This window comes from Rana temporaria, chromosome 10 (assembly GCF_905171775.1).
Source record: "Rana temporaria chromosome 10, aRanTem1.1, whole genome shotgun sequence".
Classification (NCBI taxonomy): domain Eukaryota; kingdom Metazoa; phylum Chordata; class Amphibia; order Anura; family Ranidae; genus Rana; species Rana temporaria.
The window spans coordinates 110,792,862-110,818,166 of NC_053498.1; the positions used below are offsets into that span (position 1 = coordinate 110,792,862).

The 25,305-nt window shown below is 41.9% G+C and overlaps 1 protein-coding gene across 14 annotated transcripts in view; it reads left to right on the forward strand.

Moving 5' to 3' along the window:
• Window positions 1-25,305, forward strand: part of AGRN (agrin) — a 578,793-nt gene that overhangs the window by 434,013 nt on the left and 119,475 nt on the right. For all 14 annotated transcript variants that reach the window (XM_040325972.1, XM_040325976.1, XM_040325970.1 and 11 more), the window contains 2 exons: window positions 22,247-22,398; window positions 23,640-23,745. In XM_040325972.1, coding sequence (XP_040181906.1) covers window positions 22,247-22,398; window positions 23,640-23,745 — 258 coding nt within the window. The remainder of the gene's footprint in view (window positions 1-22,246; window positions 22,399-23,639; window positions 23,746-25,305) is intronic.

Below are 25,305 nucleotides of genomic sequence, written 5' to 3' on the forward strand. Positions count from 1 at the left end.
AACACGGCTGTCTGGCAGTTGAGTATTATCTCACAAAGGGATGATGTTGGAAAAGTGGCCAAGAAAGATACCTAACACAACCAATCTGCTTCCATCAGTCATTTTATAGTAGAATTGAAACAAGAATTCTCATTAGTTGTTAGGAGCAAAAAGTCTTTCTTATCAGCAATCAATAAATCAGCTCTAAAATGACAATGGCATCTATACATTGCTGCACTGTAGCAGAAGAAGAGGCAGGGGAAACATGACCAGCATTCACGGATTATCTCTAATACAGTAATACCTTGGTTAGAGAGTAACTTGGTTTGAGAGCGTTTTGCAAGACTAGCACATTTTTTTAATACATTTTGACTTGATATACAAGCGATGTCTTGATATAAGAGTAGCGTCATGTCACAACATGAGTATAAAATAGTAGAGAGGAGCCTCTAAGTGTAGCAATGTGGTTACATTTAATGAATGTAAAACATTTTGCAACATATTGCTAGACTTAAGCCCTGTACACACGACCGGTAATCCCGTCGGGAAAAAAAAACGTTGGTTTTCCCAACTGGATTCCTGACAGGCTTGCCCTGAAAAGCCAGGTATACACACAAAAACCTGCCGTTCTTTTGAATGGCAAGAAGGCAGTAACGTCATCGACTACGACGAGCCGGTGTCTCGTCACATTCTTTTCCGTCACGCCATCTTGCTACACACTATCGTTGTATGCTACCGCGCATGCGTCGAGGTGTTATCGAGCATGTGCGGTTTTTCTACCCTGCAGGTAAGCATACAGACGGCCGGTTTTCTCGGCAGGAACCACCCTGCTGGGAAACCCGGCAGGAAAATAGAGAGCAGGTTCTCTATTTTCCCATTTGGATTTTCGGCCAAAAGCTCTCCTGGCAGTTTTCCTGCCGGGAAAACCGGTCGTGTGTACGAGGCTTTAGAGGTGCCTCTCTTCTCTTTTATTCTCTGTAGCTCCTGCTGGATTTTGCTTCTAATCCCCTTGTGGAGCCGGCCATTTGTGGATGGACATTTTATAGTTGCATAACCTATCACATTGCTATAATCTTTTTATATGGACTATAAACTGAAAGGACTTATGAATAAATGGTTGTGGAATAATCGGAGTTTCTATTATTTCTTATAGAAAAATTTGCTTTGATATACAAGTGCTTTGGATTACAAGCATGCTTCTGGAACAAATTATGCTTGCAAACCAAGGTTTTACTGTATGTATTTTTAATATAAAGTTGTAATAAATAATGCTGGGAAAAAAGAAAAAAGCAACCTGGGCCAATTTACAAAAGGTGGAGAGTTAATTGTTTTTCTGTTTCGCTGCAAAATGTTACATCTTTTTACGTCGGTTTAGAAATAATCAACCTGTAAATGTGTGACGCCAAAGTTCAACATAGAAAAAAGATAAAAGTATACTGTACTTGTATTGATGAAAACGCACAGAGGAAAAGTATTTAAAACTTGGCCAAATTGGATTCCCATTTATGTTAAAGGGTCACTAAAGGATTTATTTTTTTAGCTAAATAGCTTCCTTTACCTTACTACAGTGCTGGTTTTATGTCCTCATTGTTCGTTTTTGCTCTGATGTTCCTGTAATCCTTCTCTGTTCTGAACACTTCCTGGTTGTCTGTTTCCTGATGAAAAAAGTCATGGGAGCTTTCTCTCTGTGGTCACTAATCAAGGAGGTGTGATTACTGTGTGTCTAAAACCCCTCAGCACCAATCAGTTTCGTTTTACAAACCACCACTGTCCTGTATTGGCTCTGAGTCTCTGTACAGCACAGAGGCAGGAAACAGCATGCAAAAACGAAACTGAAACTGTAGGTACATTATATGATTGATTTTTTATCTATTTTTAATAATTTTTAAAAGGAATCAGTTAACTATTATGTCTCTATACCCTGTAAACAGTCATTTCAGCAAAACAATTTTTTTCCTATATTATTATTATTATTATTATTATTATTAATAATAATATTCAACAGCTTCATAAGTAGGCAGTAAAGTAGCCATTGTTAAATCAATGTTGTACTGGGGGGGGGGGGGACATTCCCCCTGTCAGAGCTGAAATGATTGCTCAGTCCAGCCGTTGGTATCGTATGTATCCTACTGTCCAAAAAATGTCCTCCCCCAATCCATCATTGTGCTCTCCCACAGATCATCTGTCCCATCATACTACCTGTTGGTAACAGAGATAGATATCTGATATAAAATAACGTCTTTTGGATGTAGTAATTAGATGTACAGTTTGCCAGGTACTGGTGGTGCAGGAAGCCGCATGCCATTCAGTCAGCAAAGACTCCACTTTCTGTTTGCTCTCTAAAACTTCTATGTCTGAAATGCCAGAAAATCTCTGTGGCTGATGACCTTCATTAAATTAATTACAAGCATTTTAAACTGATTTCACCGGCAGACAGAAATGCTCAGTACAAATTGCTTGTACTTCTGGGATTTATCTTGGTGTTTTCATTAGCTTCAGGTTGATATTTCTGGGAGCTGTGATGTCACAAAGCAGACATTTTCAAGGTAATGTAAGTTTATCTCAAACAGCAAACTGATTTAATTCGAAGAGCCCAGTGCAGTTTTCCAGGAATCCTCTTTTATTTGCTGCCCTGTTCTAATGAAAGGTGACATATGGATTGGCTGCGATACTGCATTCTGAATTTTCTAACAATGGTTGCATTCCAACAGCGGATGATAGCCATGGGTGTCACTTTTAGATTGCAGCACAGATGATGGCCATAGGTGTCACTTTTAAGTCTCGTACACACGATCAAATTTTCCGCAGACAAAGCGTAGGACTTTTGTCTGAAGGGCGTTGGCTGTGAACTTGTATTGCATACAAACGGCAAAGAATTGTCGGCCAACAAACACAAAACTATGTGTTTTTTCAGCTCTTTAGCGCCACCATTTGGGCAACTTCTACTAATGTTGTGTTATGATTAGCATTGCTTCTCAGCATGCGTGTTTGTACTCTTGATTTTTGACAGACATACTTGCGTACACATGATTGGAAAATCTGACCAGACACATTTGTTGTCGGAAAATTTTAAAGCATGCTATCCCACATATGTTGGCGGAAAATCCGACAACAATTGTCCGATGGAGCATACAAACGGTCAGATTTACAGACAACAGCCTGCCATTACACAATTCCCGTCGGAAAATCCGATCGTGTGTACGGGCCTTTAGATTGCAGCATGGATGATGGTCATTGGTGTCACTTTTAGATTGTAGCATGGATGATGGCTATGGGTGTCACTTTTAGATTGTAGCATGGATGATGGTCATTGGTGTCACTTTTAGATTGTAGCACGGATGATGGCCATTGGTGTTACTTTTAGATTGTAGCATGGATGATGGCCATGGGTGTCACTTTTAGATTGTAGCACAGATGGTGGCCATTATAGTTACAGTCTCACTTTAAATTACAAACATATTCCTATCATATTCAGCACCAGGGGTCAAGTCCTGGGGAAAAAAGTGTGGGAACTCCCACCCAAAATCCACTCCCCCACCAAAAAAAAAAAATGATACGCTCATATGCATAATTACTAAACCGCATTTTTTTTAAAGCAAGTTCTTTCTAAATCCCGCGGTTATTGCGGCAGACCTCTGCAATGTCTCTTGGGAACAATGACAAAAGCTCCCAGGAGACATTGCGGCATCAAGGAAGTGACGGAATACCCGCACACTACCCGATGAATCCATATACAGGACGCGGCCAGTAACATAAAGGATTACTAAGGTTCGCCTGACCCTGACAGTGACTCGAGCTGGGCATTGCCGCTTAGTGAAGGATTGGCTCGGGCGGCTCAGCTGCTCTAGTCCTGCAAAGGGAACTGCATTCCTGCTGTGAAAAAAGTGCAGGAACTCCGTTCCCACGCGTTCCCGCAGGATTTGAGCCCTGTTCAGCACTCATCGGAAATGTCAGAACCGCATCTCTAAAGGTCAACAAATTCTTGTGTTACAGCCTTCTGATTATTGGCTCTTCAGTTAATTGTCAGTCGCAGCAGCAGCCTTCCCATGCTATTTTTCCTCCTTCTTAAGCTTTGGTCATTCGCATGCTCCACACCAGCACACGCAGACGGCGTTACAGCTTAAATTGACCTGGGCTTTTACTTCTGATCGCCTCAAGAAATCCTCCACCATTCTGTTGAGCAGGAGCTTGGTACATAGTCATGGAGTTCAAAGCAGAAATAAACACAACTCTCAGCCCGACACACTATAGGCACTTCTGTGGGGGACAAGGAGGAGGTGAAATAAAGCTGCCATCCGTCTATCTGTACAGGTGTTGACCTTGAAAGTGACCAAAGCGCTGGGATGAAAACCAGCATTGGGCAGTTGATGTTGCTAATGGTGGTTACCTGGAAAACTGATGACTGGGGGGCGGTAACAAAAAATGTATAGATCATCAGAAATGTGCATCAGACTTTTTTCAGCGAGTGCTGAATCTGATGAGTATATGTTATGTAATGGGAAGCACAGCTGTTGGAATATTAATACTGCTATTTGGTAAATTGGGAGTGGGCGGATGAGCACATTGTTGATATTTGTGAACTATTCTGCACTTTATCACTGCTTCTTGCAGACCCCCTTTAAATATGATGTAGTTAGTCTATCCTAGCATCTGTTGTCCTTTTATTTGTCCGTCTGTATCTCACCATCTGACCATCTGTTCGTCTATTTCCATCTGCCTGTCTAAGTTATGTAAACCTATTATATTCAAAGATATTATTAAAAGAAAGCATGTACCAGGAGAAATATGTAGCCTGCTATTATCTTCTGAAAGTACTAACTGACTGTCCAGCACTGGCGTCAGTCATTTCTGAAACGCAGACATAGAATAAGTATGCATCAAGTAAAGTCAGAGTGAAGTCAGAACATCTTTTTACTGGGTCCAAAGCTTAGAAGGCATTTAGCCAGATTCCCGTCACAGTAAGCTACACCGTTTACGTAAGACATACGCCGGCGTAAAGATAAAACACTTCTATAGGTGGCGCAGCCCATGCAAGGTATGGACGACGGAACAGCCGTCGTATTTTACGTTGTTTGCGTAAGCGTACGTGAATGGGCCTGGGCGTAGGTTACGTTCACGTCGAAAGCATTGAGTATTTGCGACGTGATTCTGAGCATGGGGTCACGGTTATTTTACATGTAGCACACCCACTACCTGCCTAATTTGAATGCTGGGCCATTTTCGCTACACCAACGTAACTTAGGGAGCAAGTGCTTTGTGAATACTGGCCTTGCCTCACCTCTCTATTTTACGTTGACGTAGGCCCGCTTAAACATACGCCGATGTATGTGAATCTGGCTAATTGAATCTATTTGATAACATTTGTTTGCAGTCTACATGTTGCCTCAGTTCAGGATACCTTTGTCATTAAAAATAATCTCTCTCTAGCTTCCTCTCTCTCATACTTCAGTTGAGTGTGTAAATACAAGCTTCAGCTACTGAGTTCTGTAGACAAACAGGCACACTGAAAAACATGTTGAGAGGAGCCGAAATCTATACATTCTGGCAAAATAATGGAAATATGAAATGTGTTTTGTATTTATCTGACTGCAAAATGAGGGAATTTTTTTTTTATTGTATTTTTATGTCGTGTACACACAATCGGAAATTCCGACAAGAAAGCCGTGGATTTTTTTCCAACGGAATTTTGGCTCAAACTTGTGTTGCATAGACACGGTCACACAAAATTCTGACCGTCAAGAACGTGGTGACGTACAACACTACGACGAGCCACGAAAACTGAAATTCAATTCTTCCGAGCATGCCTCGACTTGATTCCGAGCGTGCATGTTTTCTTTCCCCGTCCGAATTGCATACGGACGATCAGGACTTTTCCCGTCTGAAAATTTGATAACCAGCTCTCAATCTCAAATTTTTCTAGGCGGAAATTTCCGACAGAAAAATTCCGATGGAGCCTACATATGGAGGATTATCAAAGACGTATCTGCCTTTAGCGGCAACTCCCCTTTTCCGGAGCCTACACACGGTCGGAATTTCCGATCAAAAGCTTACATCGAACTTTTCTTTTCAGAATTTCCAATCGTGTGTACGCGACATAACACATAAAGAAAATATGTAGAATACATTATACATTTATTTTAACTATTTCCTTGTAGATCTAATTGTTAGGAGACAATTCTGGAACGATAATATAGTAGTGATATACATTATATTATAGTATTTTATATAAAGTCCTTGTATATTCAAAAATAAGGTTTCCACCCCTTTTGATTCTCTCCTACACTTCTTCGAGGAAAACAAAGAAAATAGGTGAGAGGGCTGAGCCTCCCGGACCTTAATTATTTCTCTACACTTGCACTTAAGTGGATATTTCCACAAATCAAAAAGGACAGTACGGATCTACTGGGACTGCCCCGACCTTGGCGAAGGGAAGTCGTAATGGCTCTCGAGTGGAGGCTCCCGCTGCCACATTGGGAAGGCGTGAGCCCCACTGAGACTCGCTAGTGATAGATGCCAAATGTGAAACCACTACGCCTTATGTTTTACTGCCTTCCTTTGGTTGTATGTTGACTCCACTGACTAAGTTGAAATGTCTGTATATGATGTGGTCCGACCAGGACCAGCTCCTCTGTTTATAAATAAAACTTTTGAAAAAAAAAAATAAGGTTTCCTATAGAGAAAAGCTGAGAAAATCCTATAAAAATAGCATACTTGGTAAAAGTAAAGTAACCCCTGCAGTAAATACTTGGTATATGTGCTAAAAAAAGAAAATACTATAATTTTCATTTAGAAAATGTAGTCATCCTATGACTGGATCTTGAGGTTTTTTTCTGTGCCGTGTCCAGTATATGCTGTATATTTTGGCTACAGCAGTAACTTTCATATACTCCTAAGATCAGTTGTCATTATCTGATTGTAACACAATTTAGGCAAGTAAATGTGGACCTGTTTATGGGTATTTTTTCATCTTGGTGTAAGCCGTCCTTGTGTATCTTTTCTAAGAAATCTTCTATCTCTTTCATATAAGCTGCTTTTTCCTCTGACAGTCTATCTCTGCCTCCTTGACATGATTAGATGCACAGGGATCAGAATAAAGGCATTAGGATTTGTCAGCTAATATTATAATTTGTTTTCATTGGGAAGCCGTGCAGGTGCACTGATAATTTGGGATTTATACCAACACTTGCTTTTGTTTCTGGTTTGCTGACACATCAGTACTACTCAATTGTGCTCAGCTGCTTTGCGAAAGAAAACCTTATATAATTTTCAAAATTGTTCACATGCAAGTAATTAAACCAAAATAAGTGTTAAATATTTATAGCATCAGTGTAATTTCATCATGCTCATGCTGAATGCAATCATGTAGTTTTTTTTATAGTAAATAAAGCAAAGGTAACTGGCAGGGGTAAGCCTGTTAAGATTAAATGTAATGTTATTCCTCATTAATAACTTCCAGAAAGCCTCCCATTCAACATTATCATCTCCAATGGAAAGGTAAACTGGGGATGCTATTCGACCCAGGGACTGGTAGATCCAGACCTTGACATTAACTAATGCCTCATACACACGATCAGATTTTCCAATGAAAAAAGTCAGACAACATTTTTTCATTGGATATTCCGACCGTGTGTATGCCCCATCAGACTTTTTCCGTCTGAAATTCCAACGTAATTAGAAAGAGAACATGTTCTCTTTTTTCCGAGGGAAAACATTTCTATCAGAAATTCCGTTTGTCTGTATGGAACTCTGGCGGAGAAAAAAAACATGCATTCTCGAAAGTCGACGCATGCTCGGAAGCATTGAACTTCATTTTTCTAGGCTCTTCGTAGTGTTGTACGTCACCGTGTTTTGGACGGTCGGAATTTGGTACATCCGTGTGTATGCAAGACAGCTTGAGCAGAATTCTGTTGGAAAAACCCGTCAGCGTTTATGCCGACGAAAAAAACGATCATGTGTATGGGGCACAGGGTTCCAAGAATGTACTCTTGGAAAATGCCTTCAAGATTCTGTATAGATGATCTGTACACACCAGCTAGGCTTGCATGTTTTATCCCTGCCTACCTGCCAAGTTGTTTCAGAGGATGCTCACAGGTGGGAATGATGACATATATCTGGTGGTCTTGCCCGAAGATGTGCAGACTTTGGATCAGGGCTTATGGGCTACCCCCGCACCTTGCTTCATACCGGCCTCAGGAGGAATCTATACAAAGCCCTTATCTGTAAACCGATTAAATAATTACTTTGCCCAGAGCGACCATTGGCATTGCATCTTTTTACTGCAAATAAATTGACCATAGCAAGGGCTTGGAAAACCCAAATTCTTAGCTTTGAAGCTGTTAAAAAACACATAAATTCCACTGTGGTCAATGAGAAATTACCAGCTATATTGTCAGACAACCATGAGAAATTTCTCCCGATGTGGCAACCCTGGACTGCCCACGCTCAGCTGTCTCGGTCTGACAATGCTCGTTTTGTCGCTCTAACAGCCCTGCATTGCAAATCCCTGGGAATCCCCCTCTTTTTCTTTCTCTCTTCTTTTTTCTTGCTCCTGCTCTTCTTTTTTGCTTCCTCTGTTTTCTTACTTTTTAAACAGTCATTAAGATTGCCCGGCCTGACCTAGACAGTTACGATTTGTACAATCCTCACTTCTGGCACTGAAAAAAGCCATAAAAATTGCACTTCAAAGTCTATGCATTTGTATCATTTGATATAGTGTGTGATACTGATGTTGCTAAAGTCTATACGTTAACCTAAATCTTCTATTTTTATAGTGGATGGTTCTGTACACTGGTTATGTGTGCTTTTCACGCTAACACCTATTCATTGTTAAATGTAACTGTGCACTTGATGGCTCTGTCTGCTTGAATGGGTAAAAAGTGTGTTTGGTAAGGAAGGAAGAATTGTACAGATAGAAAAAAAGTCTTTTGTCTTGCCATCTATATACTACTTTGCCTTGCATTGGTAATCTGTTAATGCTACCTTTTTAGGTGTCTGCTGCATTCTGCCAATCAACTCAAAGATACAAAAAAATGCAACTCAACCTTTTAAAAGTTTATATACACATAGGCAAGAAGATTGAAACAGACCTAGCCTCTGATGCTGCGTACACGCGACCGTTTTTCATGACGAGAAAAATGCAATTTTCACGTCGCGAAAAACGATCGTGTGTAGGCTTTAACGACGGGGAAAAAAAACGTGCATGCTCAGAAGCAAGTTATGAGAAGGGAAATTTGCATAATCAGCCCAAAGGGTGTCGCCAGTCGAATGTAACTTCCTCTTTATAGTGCCGTCCGTTGTACGTCACCGCGCTTTGCTCAAGCATTTTTTTTCACGATCGTGTGTATGCAAGGCAGGCTTGGCAAGAATCACGTTGAGCAAAAAAGAATTTTATTCCATGACATGAAAAATGGTTGTGTGTACGCGGCTTGAGATACTGTATGTTTCTTGTTTAATGCATGCATTTTACGCAATAGGGCTGATTTACTATAGGAAAATAGGCTGTAATATTTTCAAGGGGATTTTCCCTTGGCTTAGTGAATGCTGTTAGGATTTTCACCACATTCACAAAGCTAAGTTAGAATTCCCTTGCAAAATTACTATTTGCTATGTCTATTTACATTTAATAAATCAGCCCCAATATGTAAGAGTAATTGACTTGCAGGTATTTATTGCCTTTCACTGAGATTGCTGCAACAATGACTTTCATATTCCTTTCCACCCATAAAGTTGCTGCCATCTTTGCTTGGGCATCTTCCAGGGTCCTGCCAACCCAGAAATGTATTCACATAAATTCTGGTGCCTGTACAGTAATCTTTATGTTCTTTGATGTGTGTACACATCTCAAACAGATCAGCCTTCTGCTGCTGACTCAACATGGGAACTGCCAAAATGTTAGTGTTACAACAGTCCCAGTGAGTGATCGCTGCTTTCCTTCTGCCTGCAATGGACTGATAACATAAGTCTCCAAAAATATTCCTTTCAGGTCTAGGCACACCACTTGACTGGAGCTCAAGGACTGCTTTTTAATGATAAGATTCAGTTTTATTGAGCAGTTATGTTATTGCCGCATGTTGTGACATGCAGAATTAAAAAGCTACTACAGGTCTATTTTAACACAGCTGCTGTTTACATATGAGCTAAAGTGTTTGTAAACCTCAGACATGTAAGCTGAACAAAGCACATATTTCCCTAAAGCACCAAGTGTCATTTCTCTCTGCTGTCTAGTTCCTCTGTTATCACCATGAGTCTATTCTGACATGTTTATCTGACAAGAGCCAAAAAGGTGCCAGAGGAGGGAGCTCCAGCACACTGAATGTGATTGACAGCCTCAGCTCTGTTTCTGTGCGCTGTGTGAAGGGAGCGTGTCCCTTCCCTCCAATCAGCTCTCAGAGATCAAAAATCCTTTCCACCTCAGAGATTTACAAGGATGTGCAGGGCAAATGGCTGCAAAAAAACAGGTACAACTTATGTGGAAGATTTGTTTTGCCTCTGTGTATCACCTGAGGCTAGTCACTTCACTGGGTATAAGCAAGGGTTTACAACAGGGATGCCCAACCTTTTGAAGAGCAAGGGCCACTTGAGCGACTTGGTAACCGGTCGCGGGCCACAATGAGCAGAGCAGGTGGATGGCAGCACACTCTATAGAGCCCACTCTTCTCTCTGCAAACCAAACTGGCAGGTAATAGAAGTCTATGGCTCAGTGCAGGTAACCCGCAGGTGCTCTTCTCTTCACCTGTGGATCAGTTTGAAAGCAGCTCAGTAACCACTGCAGAACACGTATGTCCATATATACTGTGATTTTAGTAATAAACTTACCTAACAGTATTCTATTTTATTCCATCCCAGAGCAGGAGGTCGTGGGCCACATCAGAGGGCTCCGCGGGCCACATGTGGCCCCCGGGCCACTGGTTGGGCACCCCTGGTTTACAACCACTTTAAGGATATGTATTAAGGCACAAGTTATTTCTCAAAGAGGTTTTATATTTATGAAGAGAAAGAAAAACAATGCAATGGTGATCCATTAAGGACCCCCTCTGATTAACCAGTGCTGCCAAGCAGCTCCATCACTGGCCAGCGATGCTCAGTTTTCCCCAGACATACTGTAACAGTCCACCTTTAGAAACCCATTGGCTTTCAATTCGATCTTATTTGCACAGGTCTGCCTTAGAAACCTATTGAAAAAAATGGGTTACAGAGGGAAGCAGTGGTATGTTAGAGCTGCCCAACTTATTAGGGTTCAGTCTGTAGAGGCTATTCATATTATCTCTGAAAGTGGACAGCCTTTTCAATCAGTTTATCTTTGCAGCTGTTGGTAGGAATAGTCATTGTACCTGTTCTCAGGAACAAGGGTCTTTCTTTTTTTTTTATTGCTATGTGTAAGAAACAATGGAAAATGTGATTGGTTGCTAACGCCAGCATAAACAACTCTTGATGTTCACGGTAGCTCCCTGAACAGGATTACATAACATTATGGCCATTATAACTGTCTTTGGGGGGATGCTGCAAGCTTATAAAAGTTTGATTGCATTTGTAATTGGCATTCCTTTCAATTAGTAAAATGATATCATTTCATGACAATGTCCTTCTGGAAAGTTCTAGTCTCACTACTGACCCCCCTGTGGAAAGTGTTGATTACCTCTGCTTCTATTAAACTTTGAAGCAAAAAGCCTAATGCCTTGTACACATGATCGGAATTTCCGATGGAAAAAGTCTGACAGACTTTTTCCAACGGATAGTCCGATCATGTGTAGCCCCTTCTGAGTTTTTTCATCAGAAATTACGATGAATTCCATCGAAGTATAGATATAGAACATGTTCTGTTTTTCTCCGATGGAATTCCGTCGGAATTCCGATGTGATTTGGCCGGGCAAAAGCCAGATCGTGTGTACGCGGCATAACTCCATGTTTAATGTCCTTTAGCCCAGGTTCACACTGGGCTATGGGAATGAAGCCTCACCAGTTCAGCTGAACTCACATGATTTCACTCCCGCTTGTCAGTCCCGATTTCGGCCACAGAGAGGTTTCTGCACAGATGTAAATCGCGGGCCGGAATCACAAAAAGTAGTACAGAAACTACTTTCTGAAATCGGTGCAGCGCCGCAGAGGAGACGTCGCACTGATTAGGAAGGTTTGAAATTGCATGTCAAATGCACAAGTGTGAAACAGGGCTCAATCGGATTAATCAAGCGGCACTAACCGCTATATAGAGCTTTGTTCGGCAGCAGAACGGTAACTTCCTGCCCCACTCCCAGAAAATATCCATGAGAAGCTTCATATTCTATGAAAGAATATGTTTCCTCTGATGAGCTGAGGCAGAGAGGCAGGTGGATGATGCCAATCTAAAGAAAGTTTTGTTTAAATTTAGATAATACAAAGCTTCCTGTGAATGGGTGAACAGCACTCAATTTTTTCTTCCCAGAGCGGGGCAGAAAGGCTTCATACAGTTAATATAGCGTGCCCAGGAAGCGCACCTGTTAGTGCAGTAAATTGTTCTTTTTGGCCCAGCTTGACCCAAGTTAATTATTTAAAGGAACATTAAATGCGAAGTTAAAGTGGATTAAAGGCAGAAGGTTTAAATCTTAATGCATTCTATTTAAGATAAAAAGCTTTATGTGTGCAGCAACCTCCCTAATACTTACCTGAGGTTCCCCTCTGTCCAGCGATGTCCATGAGTGTCTCAGCCATCCGAGAGTCTCCCTCCTGATTGGCTAAGACACAGGAGTGGTGCCATTGGCTGCCACTGCTGTCAATCAAAGTCAGCTAGCCAATTAGAGGAGAGAGATAGCGGGCTGGGCTGTGCCGGGGCTCCGTGTCTGAATGAACACAGGGAGCTGTGACTCGGCTCAGGTGCCCCCTATAGCAAGCTGCTTGCTGTGGGGGAACTGAGCAAGAGGGAGGGGCCAGGATCACAGAATAGGGACCCGAGAAAAAGAGGATCCGGGTTGCTCTGTGCAAATCCACTGCAACAGAGCAGGTACGTATAACATGGTTGTTATTTTAATGGGAAAAAAAATTAAGCTTTACAATCACTTTAAGCTTTAGCTGTCTACATCACTCGCTCAAGTGGCTTTTACTTGGGGTGAATGTGATGGGTAGAAAACACAGGAGCACAGCAAGGAGAGAGTTGCCAGCCTTTAACTTTGAAAGTGTCTGAACATGGGCACACCCATGGCCAGGGCTGGACTGGGACAAAAAGTTGGCCCTGGACTTCATCCAGACTGGCCCACTTTGAAAGGTCTCTCCCATGGCGACCGGACAACTCCCGCACCCCCCCAAGCCCCCTCTCCCCCTTCACTAGCCACTAGCCATTCTACTTTATTAGAGTAGAACGGCTGGTACTGGTACTCTTGTAGGCAGTACCAGTGGGGAAGCTAGACATTATTTCACGCGGGGCAAAGAATCAGTTTGGTGCGCCCCCTTATGGAATAAGATTAGACAGAAGTGAGAAACTCCCAGGCCATAGCTGTTGAGTCAGCTGTCTGTCCCCTCCCCCATGCTCCTCTGTGGCCCCACCTCCTGCTCCTGTGGTTATCCCCCTGCTTCTCTGTTCCCCCCAGGTGAGCGATGCGGGGAAGGAGAGGAGGTGAGCGCTGCGGGAAGGGAGAGACAGAGGAGCGGAGGGGGGCGGTGGTCCGCTGTCACTAAAGCCGGCCCACTGATCCATCGGCCCACCGGGAAACTCCCTGTAGTCCCAATGGCCAGTCCATCCCTGCCCATGGCAGGGTCATGAGATATTGATAAAAGCTTCACATTTAAAAAGACTGAAAACAACTTTGAAATAACGTCAACATGTTAGAGTATATGAGGTTTTAGGCTCCATTTGATTGGTGGGCAGAAAAAATGTGCAGTTAAGTTGCATTTTTGCCACTCGCCAACCACCTCTCTATAGGCTTAAATAGGCAGTGGACAGAGGGTGTGTACATGCCGTGGGCACAAAGCAAAGTTTACCCGATAATTAGCAACCAGCGGGGCAGTAAACCTGCTGAACACTGTCTACAGTACTACACACTGAAGCAAATAAGGAAGCGCTGCAAAGAGTTTGTCGGCCAAAATGGGGTTAAAACAAGCAGTGTGTCTGGAAAGAATTAGAGCAAATGACTGCATATGTCACTGCATCCGGTAAAGTCTTTGAGAAGCATCCTTACTGCTCTGGAGGAAAAAAAACTGGTTTGGAAGGAATTTTTAATGTTGGGTGGTGACTTTCCATGTAAATAAACACTGTTATAGGCGTGTAGTTTTGTGACTGCATCACATAGAATTTTTCATCTTTAATTCATTGTTTGGCTAGAATATACCTTTTAATATTTGAACACCAGTTTTAAAAAAAGTGACAGTGCACATCTCTATTCTGCTCAAAAGCTATTTATTATGCACTGGTTTGGCACAGGAAGCTGGAGAGGGTTCTGGCAGCTGGTGTTTACGCTGCACCTGTTAGGTAGCACCTGTGTGTGAACCACTTGGAAGGGCATTGATTCCTGTTCGAATTATAGAAGCAAATGATTTTTATCATTGCCAGCTTCAAGCCTCTTCCCCAGAGGTGTAAGTAAGACACTGGCAAACATCCTCCTCTGCTGCTCGTGCCCTTCATGAAGTAGCAATGGCAGCCCTTTCCAGGCCCAGAAGTTATAAGCTGCAGTTATGTCTTCAAGTGATTGAGTGTTATTAAGGGTGATTACTACCACATTAGGAAAGATTGATGGCTTTTAAAACCAATGTGAGAGTGTAGACACTGGCTTTTTAAAGGCTGTTTAAACAGCAGCAGTCTCCGCTGCTGTTGGCTTCTACCCAACTGTTCTTTGGATTTTTAAACATTTCCCTTTTACAGAACATTTTCCATTTAAGCTATTCGCTGAGATGGATGGATAATGTTACATTAATGTAATATCAAATGATGTTCCTGCTAGAATAGTAAATCAAGGCAATGTATCTTTACAAAAATCGAAAGAAAAACTCTGCTAATCAATGGTAACACATCGCAATCCCCGATTAACACTGGAAAAACAGCAACCACTCTGGTTTTTCTAGTTTAGATGAAACATACGGATGCTGAATCTCCATTCTTATGATGTTTCGCCAGCGTACATACTAGCAGGAGGCAGCTGGGATAAAGTGAACACCTCTTCAGGGTACGCCTGAGACTCATGTTTCACCTTGCCTTATGGCTGCCCTGAACATGGATTGTAAGGCTGCCAATAGCCTTAAGACGGCAGTCGTTTACACAGCATGATCCAACTTCTCTAGCACAAGCTGTCTGCTGCTCACTACAGCCCTTGCGGCACTCAATAAACTTGTGAAGTGATTTATTTATTTATTTTAACATGTAAAAGATGACTGTTCCAACAGCAAGATTCACGGACCCAAAATTATCACCCAGTACAGCTTGTTGTGGATAGGTCTGATGCATTTTTTGAAACATCTCTCTTTTTATGACTTTTAGAACCAGACTATCCACAAGGGACAAGTGCATGTTCAGTGGGCCCAGCTACAACCAGAGGGTTAGTGAATCGATCACAGGCATGCACTTGCCTGGGCAGGGACCATTGCAGTACAGAAAATGCAAATGGACTTCCTTCTCTGTGCCTATTGCAAACTTTAAGGCTCAATTACATGGGCACAAACCTTGCACAGCATGGAGAGCAGTTTTCTTATATTCTGGAGCTACATGTAGGCAGCCTAAGTGGGTGGAGATGCAGTGGCTATACAGACACAAACAATCAGGTTGGACAGGTATGCATCAATATGCACAACCCCAGATGCGCAATTTCTGCAACAGGGGCCATGCACCTGTTTCCACATACCTATCAAACTCATCTGTGCCAGGGTTGTCCATACAGCCACCATGACTCCATTGACTTATGTAGACTGCCTGCACGCAGCTCCACGCTGCTCCAAAAAGATAAATGGCTCCTCATCATCTCTTCTGTCCCTGTGAAAATGAGCCCTCAACAAAGTCAAATAGTGGAGAAGAGGGAATGGGCGTTTTTTAACTTTTATTAGTGTTAATTATATGATTAGATTTATTATTTTTTGCTGTTTGTGTCCCATTGGGAAATCCTCTTTGACTGCTGTTACCAGAACAAGTGTACCTATGGGAAGATTTCCCCTGAAATCTCCTCAGCGGGGATGCAGACAACAGTAAAAACTTGTCGGGGCTCAAAATCCTTCCCCATGTAAAAAACAATGTAAGTTAAAGATGCACTTTGGGGCCCCGTACACACGAGGAGACATGTCCGATGAAAACGGACCGTTTTCATCGGACATGTCTCTTGGGAGCATTTGGTCTGATGTGTGTACACACCATCAGACCAAAATCCCCGCGGACAGAGAACGCGGTGACGTAGAAGACACCGACGTTCTCAAACACAGAAGTGCAATGCTTCCACGCATGCGTCGAATCAATTTGACGCCTGCCCGGGATTTCGGGACGCTGGTTACACGTCATAACCAGCGGACATGTCCGATTAAGTGTACTAACCATTGGACATATCCGACGGACATGTTTCCAGCGGACAAGTTTCTTAGCTTGCTAAGAAACTTTTGTCCGCTGGAAACCTGTCCGCTAGGCCATACACACGCGGACCAGTTTCAGCGGACATGTTCGACCTCAAGTGAACTTGTGAGGCCCAAAATGTAGGTCTTAACAAAATCACCAGCAATGACAGCTCCAACGCTAGTATCTTGTCAGGTTCACTTTGAAATTGAGTTTTATTTATGGTACAAAGTAAAAACTGCTTGCCTGCAAATTCCAATTTAAACATCAATTCCCATTATTTATTTCACTCTGTCGGTTTTGAAGTAAAACCGTCTCTTTAGTTGGTCGGTGAGCGGCTGAATGACTAATCCACCACATTTAGATGTACCTTGTAGGATTAGAAAACTCATTTTAGATTAAAGGAAATAAATAGAAAGCCTGTGTGTTTCCTGGTTTTCAGGATCCTCTAGAAAGCACACATCGCCCGTGTATGCTCATTCATAGTGCCACCACTGGGTGACGACGCAGCAACGATTTTAATTTAATCCTCCTGTTGTATTAGACATCACATTGAAAGCGCTGAGGATGAACATTTCTGTCCTGTATCTCTGTGTTCCTCCGGAGAGCTGCACAGTGCCAGATAATAAGGGTATATTTGACTAGTCTCCTAGCAACGCTCGGGGGGTGATTCCGGCATTCGGGCGATCAGTTATGAGCAGAGCCTTTAATATCCCGTCTCGTATTCAGCGCAAGAGTAATTACCATGAGTTCATTAACACAGCATGGCTTGGATGCAGGAATGGAGTATGGAAGGGGTGGCGGGAGTGCACCAGAAAGGAGGCTGTTGGATCCATATAGACTTGAAAGAGGCCCTTTTATCGGCATCCCTTGCTTTTATCTCCTGATAACTGGTGATCGCTTTACGTAAATAAACCGCGGAGGATTGATAGAATGACGCTTTCATTTCACACTTCAGGTCCTCTCCGTATCTTGATTTCCCAGTCCCAGAATATTCGCTTCTTTGGTATCGCAGGAATCACTGAGTTTGTAATTATTACTATAAAGTAAAAAGATACTTTGAAAAACACCCATTGTGCTATAGATATCTCAGTACGTGTTCTGCAGAGTATCAAACAAGCTATATCAATAAAATTTCTGTCTGAAGTAAACAAAGGCTTTTCTGTAGATTCTAATGGTATAGCTGTTTAGATCTTTAAAGCTTCCTAAAGACATTAGACACAACCTGACTGCCGAATGATCTTTCTAAAAACGTTTAGGTTCACATCAGGCAAACATGCTTATGAAGGTGGTAAGGAGACCTGATGTTTCATGGGAAACAGTCGTGATCAGCCAATCAACTTTCCCTCATACAGGCTTGTGCAGGTTCCTGGAGAGGCCTACAAACCTACAAATATTTTCTGATCTTACCATAAACGGCTGGATTAGATGAACACCCTCTGTAAGCATCAAAAGAATAATCCATTCATAATAATAAAAAAATAAAATGTTTTTAAGTTGTGAAGGCTGAAATATTGAACATGGCTTATCCTCTGAATAAGACATTAGTGGGGGTCATTCTGTTTCTTTGTATATCTCCACGATTACATCAGCATAAATGAAACATGGTGAGAAATACTAATACTAATTCAAGAAACAAATCCATTTTTCATGGTTCAGACCTGTTCAGAAATGACATGAGGAGGAGGCGTGTTCATTCACAGGTCCCACTTTGTTAAAGCAGACTTTAACTAAAATAGCAAAGGCTGTTAGTTTTTTGTTTTGTTTTTTAGGGAGAAACCCTTCCCCCTTGCTAAAAAGTTGCTATGAACTAAGGAAAAAAACCTGTAGGGGATTTAACATACTTGCCGTTCCCCCCTTCCTCCTGTGTCACGTAGTCAAGGATGACCTTGCCATCCCTCTGGTGAGATCCCACGGGTTGGGCTTTGGGCTACTTGGCATTCTCCAGGAGCTTTGGCAATGCCACCCTGGACTAGGTGCCACAGGTGGAAGAAAGGGAGAGGTGAATGTGGGGGGCCATCATTAGTAATAAACAGTACCACAATATTGACGTTCATCAGTTCATGTGCCATGTAAACAGTGAATATAAATCACCATCTTTTGCCGTAGATACTACAGAGTGGCTCACAGTGTACCAGCTGCATCCCCAGGATATTCCTATCATTAATGGAACTTCATCTGGCAACTGCAAAACAGTAATATCCAATTCAAATAGAGAGTCCAAGAAAGATCCCCAAAGACTCTGATTTTTCTTTCCTACAATGAAGATTTGGCCTAAGATTTTTAGGTATTCTGCTGCTGCATATTGTAACACGCCAGCAATTTATTGTAGCACTACCCCTGTAGGAGCAGTTGATTAGGATGGATCCTCTGTTCTTTGCCTCAACCTTTTTCAAAAAAACCTCTAACACACCAGGCTGAGTGTACAACATACCATATCACAGGAAATCACTGAAGGTAATACTTGGCACACAGTAGTAGCCCTATATCAAAGAAAACAGGCACTAAACCAGATAGTAAAGGCAAACGTAATATATTGTCACCCAATATGGTTGGTAACTAGGCAAGCATAAAAAAGATTAACAATGGGAATAATACAATTTAGCACCACCTCAACTGCAGCTAGACCGACTGGGCATGCACTGTCCAAAAGAAAAGGAAGGGGGGTCAGGGAGACAAAGGGCACTTGCAGAATAATTATTACAGGAGGGGTAGTCCTTTGAGATGTTCTTCTGCCGGTTATCGTTGGGGCCCTATAAAAGCGTTGGTACACAATGAAAGTCCCTGTTAACCTGTATGCAGTGTAGGTACGATATAGTCTCAGCACAGGTGCAAGGTAGATCTGGTTCAGATATGGTAAAGGTTTGGTATATTGCGGTATAGGGTTGGTATAGATGCAGTCTAGGTTTAGAATAAGTGTGGTTTAGAGTGCAGTATGGATTGGGTACATGTGGTGTCCTGCTCTTATTGGCTCAGTCCCTGCTAGCAGTATGAGCAATGGGCGAATAGCCCCCTCACTAGTCCCTGAGATTTGGCAGTAACCTCTTGCTGGGGTGGCCCCTGATCTCTCCCTGATGGCCTCCAGTAAAAAGCAGTGGGAAGCAGAGGGCGAGTTTCTCTGCAGCAGCTGTGCAGATGCTGTGATGTGGGCAGTGCTGCGTTGCACCGGGCATCCTCGCTCCCAGTCTCAGGCTTGGATCCTCGCTGGTATGGTCTTCCACTGGTAGGCGAATATTCAGATAGAGATGCTCTCTCTCTAACTTCCTCCAGTGCCAAGAGGGAGAACTTTAACAGGCAGTTTATTAAAAATCATCTCTGACTCCTCCTACTGTACAGTGCCTATTGGGATCTGTAATGTAAGGAGTCTGTTCATTCCATTATTTGGCTGCAGTCTCAGACTACAACTCCCAGGATTCTCAGCGCTCTGCATAGAAGTCTATGGGCTTGCTTTGCTTTAGCTCTCCCAAACTGACCAGAGGAGGATGGTGCTGCATAACTTCAGTAGAGGGAGAGAATAATAAAGGGCAATGTCTCCCTTTCCATATTGCTCTAGCCCAGCACCTGGCTACATAATTAATGCAGACTTGAACTCTTCCGTTTCATGTGAAGTGTGATTTCAACCGATATCTCCACTTTAAACCTAGTCATTTGTAACCAAATGCATATTTTTCCTTTTTACTATGATAGACTCGATAACAGACCTTTTTTTATATGCCATTAGAGCTGAGCAGAGTTCTTCCTTAGGACTTGAATTTGCCATTGATGCCAGTAAAGTACTTTACCTGTGTTCAGTGACTGTTGGCAGTAAAGGAAAGTGATCAGGGAGTTGGTCAAGGCTGAAACTGTCATATCTTTGAATAAGAATGCTTACATTAAAAAAAAAGGAAAAAAAAAGTAATGCGTATACTATTTAACCTATTGTGGTCTTCTCACACAAACTGACAACAGCAAAGTTCTATTTCCTCTCTTGTAATTTCCATGTGAATGAGTGCCGATCTGACATCTGTGTAATAATATACCGCTTCCCATGAGCGAACTGCTTTATACAGTGACCCATTGACTCTAGATGGCTTTCCCCTGTCTCGTCGACAGGTCTCTTCTGCTAAAAGTTTCTAAATGCAGCTCAGATGGGAAAGTTTAAATGGAGTCAGGGAATAACAATAACAGACTGGCGGATTATATAAAGAGCAGCTGTGACAGGTCTGAGCGCGCCCATCTTGTGTTCCTGAGTGCTTGAATGCACCTGTTTATTTATAATTAAAGGTTGTATGGGCCCATAGCCACTGAAGAGAGATTTGATTGGTCACTACAGCCGCTTATTCACTCACTGATTTCACAGCTTCAATTAACCTATTCTGAACAGACTGTGCTTGAAGTGGCGGATACCTCCAACCCACAAGAGTTTCATCCTTTTCATTTCCACACAGAATTTACCGGGTATTTTGAAGAGCTCGGTACAATTCAGTCTAGTTGGGTAGGTGGATGAATTAATGAATCAACCACCAATTGTATTAATTGGCACCTATTTGTATGGAGACAAATCGGTTCCCTTTTTTAAATTGTAGTGTTAGCTTTAACTAAAGCCTCATTATTGAATGTGTTGCTTGTGGATCAGTATTTAGACATTTCTGTATGGATTTTTCTCTTTTTAATTCATTTTTTTGGGGCTGATAACTACATAATGCCAAGATAATTTTTACATGAAGAATTAGCGTTCCAAATGAGCATTGCTTTTTTTTTTCTAGCGGTAGGGCTGTATTTAGATACCATGCTGCCCTAGGTGCATTTAAATAACCATATCCTTTTGCACAAGCACTGCCCCTTCTACTATGCTATTATGTTGGTGAGAAACTACCACTGGAGTCCACTGCTAGAGTCAGCATGCAATATGTGCTATTTATAACTATATAATTGTAGCGCCAACAAATAACAAAAATGTTAACCAATATAACACATGATTTAAGTCCCAAATCATATGACTGTGAAAAAAAAGGTCTTTCAAAACACCAGTGTGCTCCAAATGACCCAATACCATTCTTCTATTGAAAATCTGTCACCAGTAAGTATCACATCCACCAGATGCAATATCTTGCACATAGGAGGTATATTGCGCTCTATGGAGTCAATGTATGCTGTGAGTGATTTCCCCTCTCCCTACTGGCAAGTGCTTAGTAAAGCAGTGGAGACTTGTGTCAGAACGATCTGCTGAGAGTCACACACCAAGTCCTGTGAATCGTGGCTCTGATACCTCTGCCCCACCTCAAAGCGAGAAACCCCTGGTTACGCACATATCAGGAGAAAGATCTCATAGTGAAGAAGTTAAAGGTTTACCTCCAATTGGACGAAATGCGTTGGGCGGAGAGTTGTTTGCTCGAACATTATAGGGTGCTGTCTCCCACTGATTATATATATATATATATATATATATATATATATATATATATGACATTGATTGCATTCTGGTTTACTTTTATTTATGATGTTTGTTGGCACTGCAGTTATATACTGTACCTATATGTTTTTGTGGGATTTGAATATATCAATTCAGGCTGTTAGCTGCCTTCTATAATTCCTACTAACGCAGACTTTGTTTTGTAATTATTGTATGTGTTAAATGCAGAGCTATTTTTCACCAGATAGGAGTTGGAGAGATGGTTTCCTAACTATCAATATGCCTTATCCTCTACAGTTCTCTAAAGTGCTATATTTAGCTATAGACATATGTGCCCATAAGAAAGAAACACATTTAAATGTTAAGCATTTCATTCTGTATTGCAGAATGTGGTTCAAGTATGGCTGGGTCTGGTTCTGGAGAAGACAGCGAGTGTGAACAAGATCGCTGTAAACGCTATGGAGGCTCATGGGATGAGGACGTGGAGGATGATCGTTGTGTCTGCGATTTCACCTGCCATGCTGTGTTGCGGAACCCGGTAATTCTAATATAAACTAGCTCTTAACATCTGGATTTTCAGTTGGACAGGGGCAGTCAGCCAGCAAGCAGGCAGCGATTGGCTTTCTTAATAGAATCTGAAAACTTAGTCTGAAAGAAGCACTTTGCAAATACATTTCTTTCTTTTTTAATAAACAAAAAAAGATTATGTTCGGAATATTTTGTAAAATATCAGTGTTTTTTTGTTTTGTTTTTAAAGTAAACTTCAGGCAAACAACAAATATCCATATGAAATACACATAAAGGAACTGTTTTAGCTGCCAAAGAATTTGTGTTTCTGTCCCTTCAGTTCTTAGGCCTTGTACTCACGAGCAGACATGTCCGATGAAACCGGTCCGCGGACCGTTTTCATCGGACATGTCTGCCCGGGGACTTCTGTTCGATGGCTGTACACACCATTGAACAGAGGTCCGCGCGTAAACAATACGTGGGGCGTGTCCGCGGTGTCGCCGCGTCGATGACACGGTGTCGCCGCGACAATGACGCGGCGACGTGGGCGGCCTGCCTTTAAAATGCTTCCACGCATGCGTCAAAGTCATTCGACGCATGCGAGGGATGGCGGGCGGCCGGACATGTACGGTAGGTCTGTACAGACGACGGTACATGTCGGGGGGACAGGTTTCCAGCGGACTGTTTTAAAGCAAGTCCAGGAAACAGTTGTCCGCTGGAAACCTGTCCGATCCGCCCGAAAATGGTCCGCTCGGGCCTACACACGGCCAAACATGTCTGCTGAAACTGGTCCGCGGACCAGTTTCAGCAGACATGTTTGGTCGTGAGTACGGGGCCTTAGATTTACACTTCCCTGCCACAAAGCACAGCCCTGCCTGGCGGAGGATGAGCTCTGATTTGGGCATTAATTTTACACTTACAGGTCTTTTACCCACCCCCACCTTGGTACTGGGCAGTGAAAAGAGAAGCAGCAGATTGATGAGTGTATCTCTCTGTCACTCTTTCTTTCCTCTCATTGGCATGCCATTTGCACTGTAACACACCTGATTGGCTCCTTTTGCTGCTTCCTCTTCCCCCAATGTGTGCTTTGCTGTATAGAGGCTGATAGTCAAATTCAAAAACTTACAATGTTTGCTTTTAAAATTAATACTTTGTATTATGTAATGCATAGAGCTTTAACATTGTAAACTTTACAACATTAGGCATTATAGCTGCTAAATAGAAACATTATGGCTGCTGAATATCTTTGTTCATCTATTGTTTCTGTAACAGGTGTGCGGTTCTGATGGTGCTACTTATTCAAATGATTGTGAACTCAAGAAAACTCGCTGTGAGAGACACCAAGACCTGTTTGTGGCAGCGCAAGGTCCCTGCCGAGGTGAGAGACAGGATTATTATAATTTTAGTTTCCTCTAATCCTTTTCCTACTGGGACGTGTTTTATTCCCTCCCTGATTTCCTCTGATCTCCGATAAGATCTCTGACCATTTACAAGACTTGCTAATTCCTGAGCAGAGTCTCTTGGCATGGAACTCACTGCAGGATTTGGATTATTGTCATACAGCTGACAAATGGTGGTAAGCATATGAGAAGCTTATGTGACCGAAACTGCTTTAAACATAAGATGTAATATTTAAATTCACAGGCAGAATATCTCAGGATGGCCTGGTCTCCAAGTTTTCTTGGGCCATTTAACACCAACAAGGATGTGTGATTTAAATGGAGAATCAATAGCAGAATATCTTCAGGGAATGAGTTTGCAAATATTCAGGATTGTATTAATGATATTTGCAGGTTTAGATGGGGAATACAGAGTTCTCCTCGAAGGTCATACAGCATCATTGGTATTTGGCAGATAGCAAAAAAGAAATATAATTGTTTATAGATGTTCTGGTTGTGTTCTTGTCCTGTGCCAGTAAATCCTTTTTAAGCAGCTTTTACTTTTGTCCATCCTTGTTTCTGTAATGTCAGTACTTTATTTTCAGATACTATATTTTATTTAGTTTCTTAGTATTTTCAGTCTTACTTTGTTTTGTTTTTTTCATCTGCTCCTTCACGTCTCACCTTTTTCTCTTTAGTAATTCAAAGCCCAATTGAGGTCATAGACGTACCGTAGATATACAGTCCGACAGGCATTATGCTAATAAGGTCCAATATCATAATCTTACCTCCGCTTTCCTGTTACAGCGGCTGTGCTAAATGTGAATTATAAATAAATTAATAAATGTAAATAGAGGAAAGAACAATAGTGAACTGCTATAATAAATAACCCACAGTCATCAAAATATATGTGTCAACATAACCAAATGTCATTTAGAAATTTACGTAGTACATAAGTCCACTAGAATAAATAGTGATTAAAATAAACCATAGTCCAATCCAAATGTGTGAACTTCCTTTACCAAAGGATGATCCAAAGATTGTGATACTGCACACTCACTGCACCAATGTGCCGCTAAAGAATGAAGCCGCAATACAAGCTCAATCTGAGATCCCTGGATCCATTCACTCAATAGGTCCAGTAATAGTAAGACCCTCTTCTCTCAAGGGGGGCACTCACAAGAACAGCCAAAAGATAATAAAACCATATAGTGTAATATTAATTTTAAACTTTGTAGTACAATGCTCAAAGCCAGTACTTAAAAACATCCATAAATAAAAGATGCCATTCAAAGCCACACTTGCATCAAACACGACGGTGCGGTAATTTTTGCTGCGTTAAATCTTAAATTTGTGGTTTTACTGCCCCCCCCCCTAACCACAAGTGTAAATGAGGCCTGACAGAGAGGTATTTATTTTAAAGCTTTTTTTAACTGCATATTATAACATTTGGGAAAGGCTGGGAAGTGATTGAAAATGTTCAGGACCAAAAAAAAAAAAAAACAATTGCGTTAAATTGGGGAAGAATTACTAGTGTGGGGCTTTTAAATACAGTATGT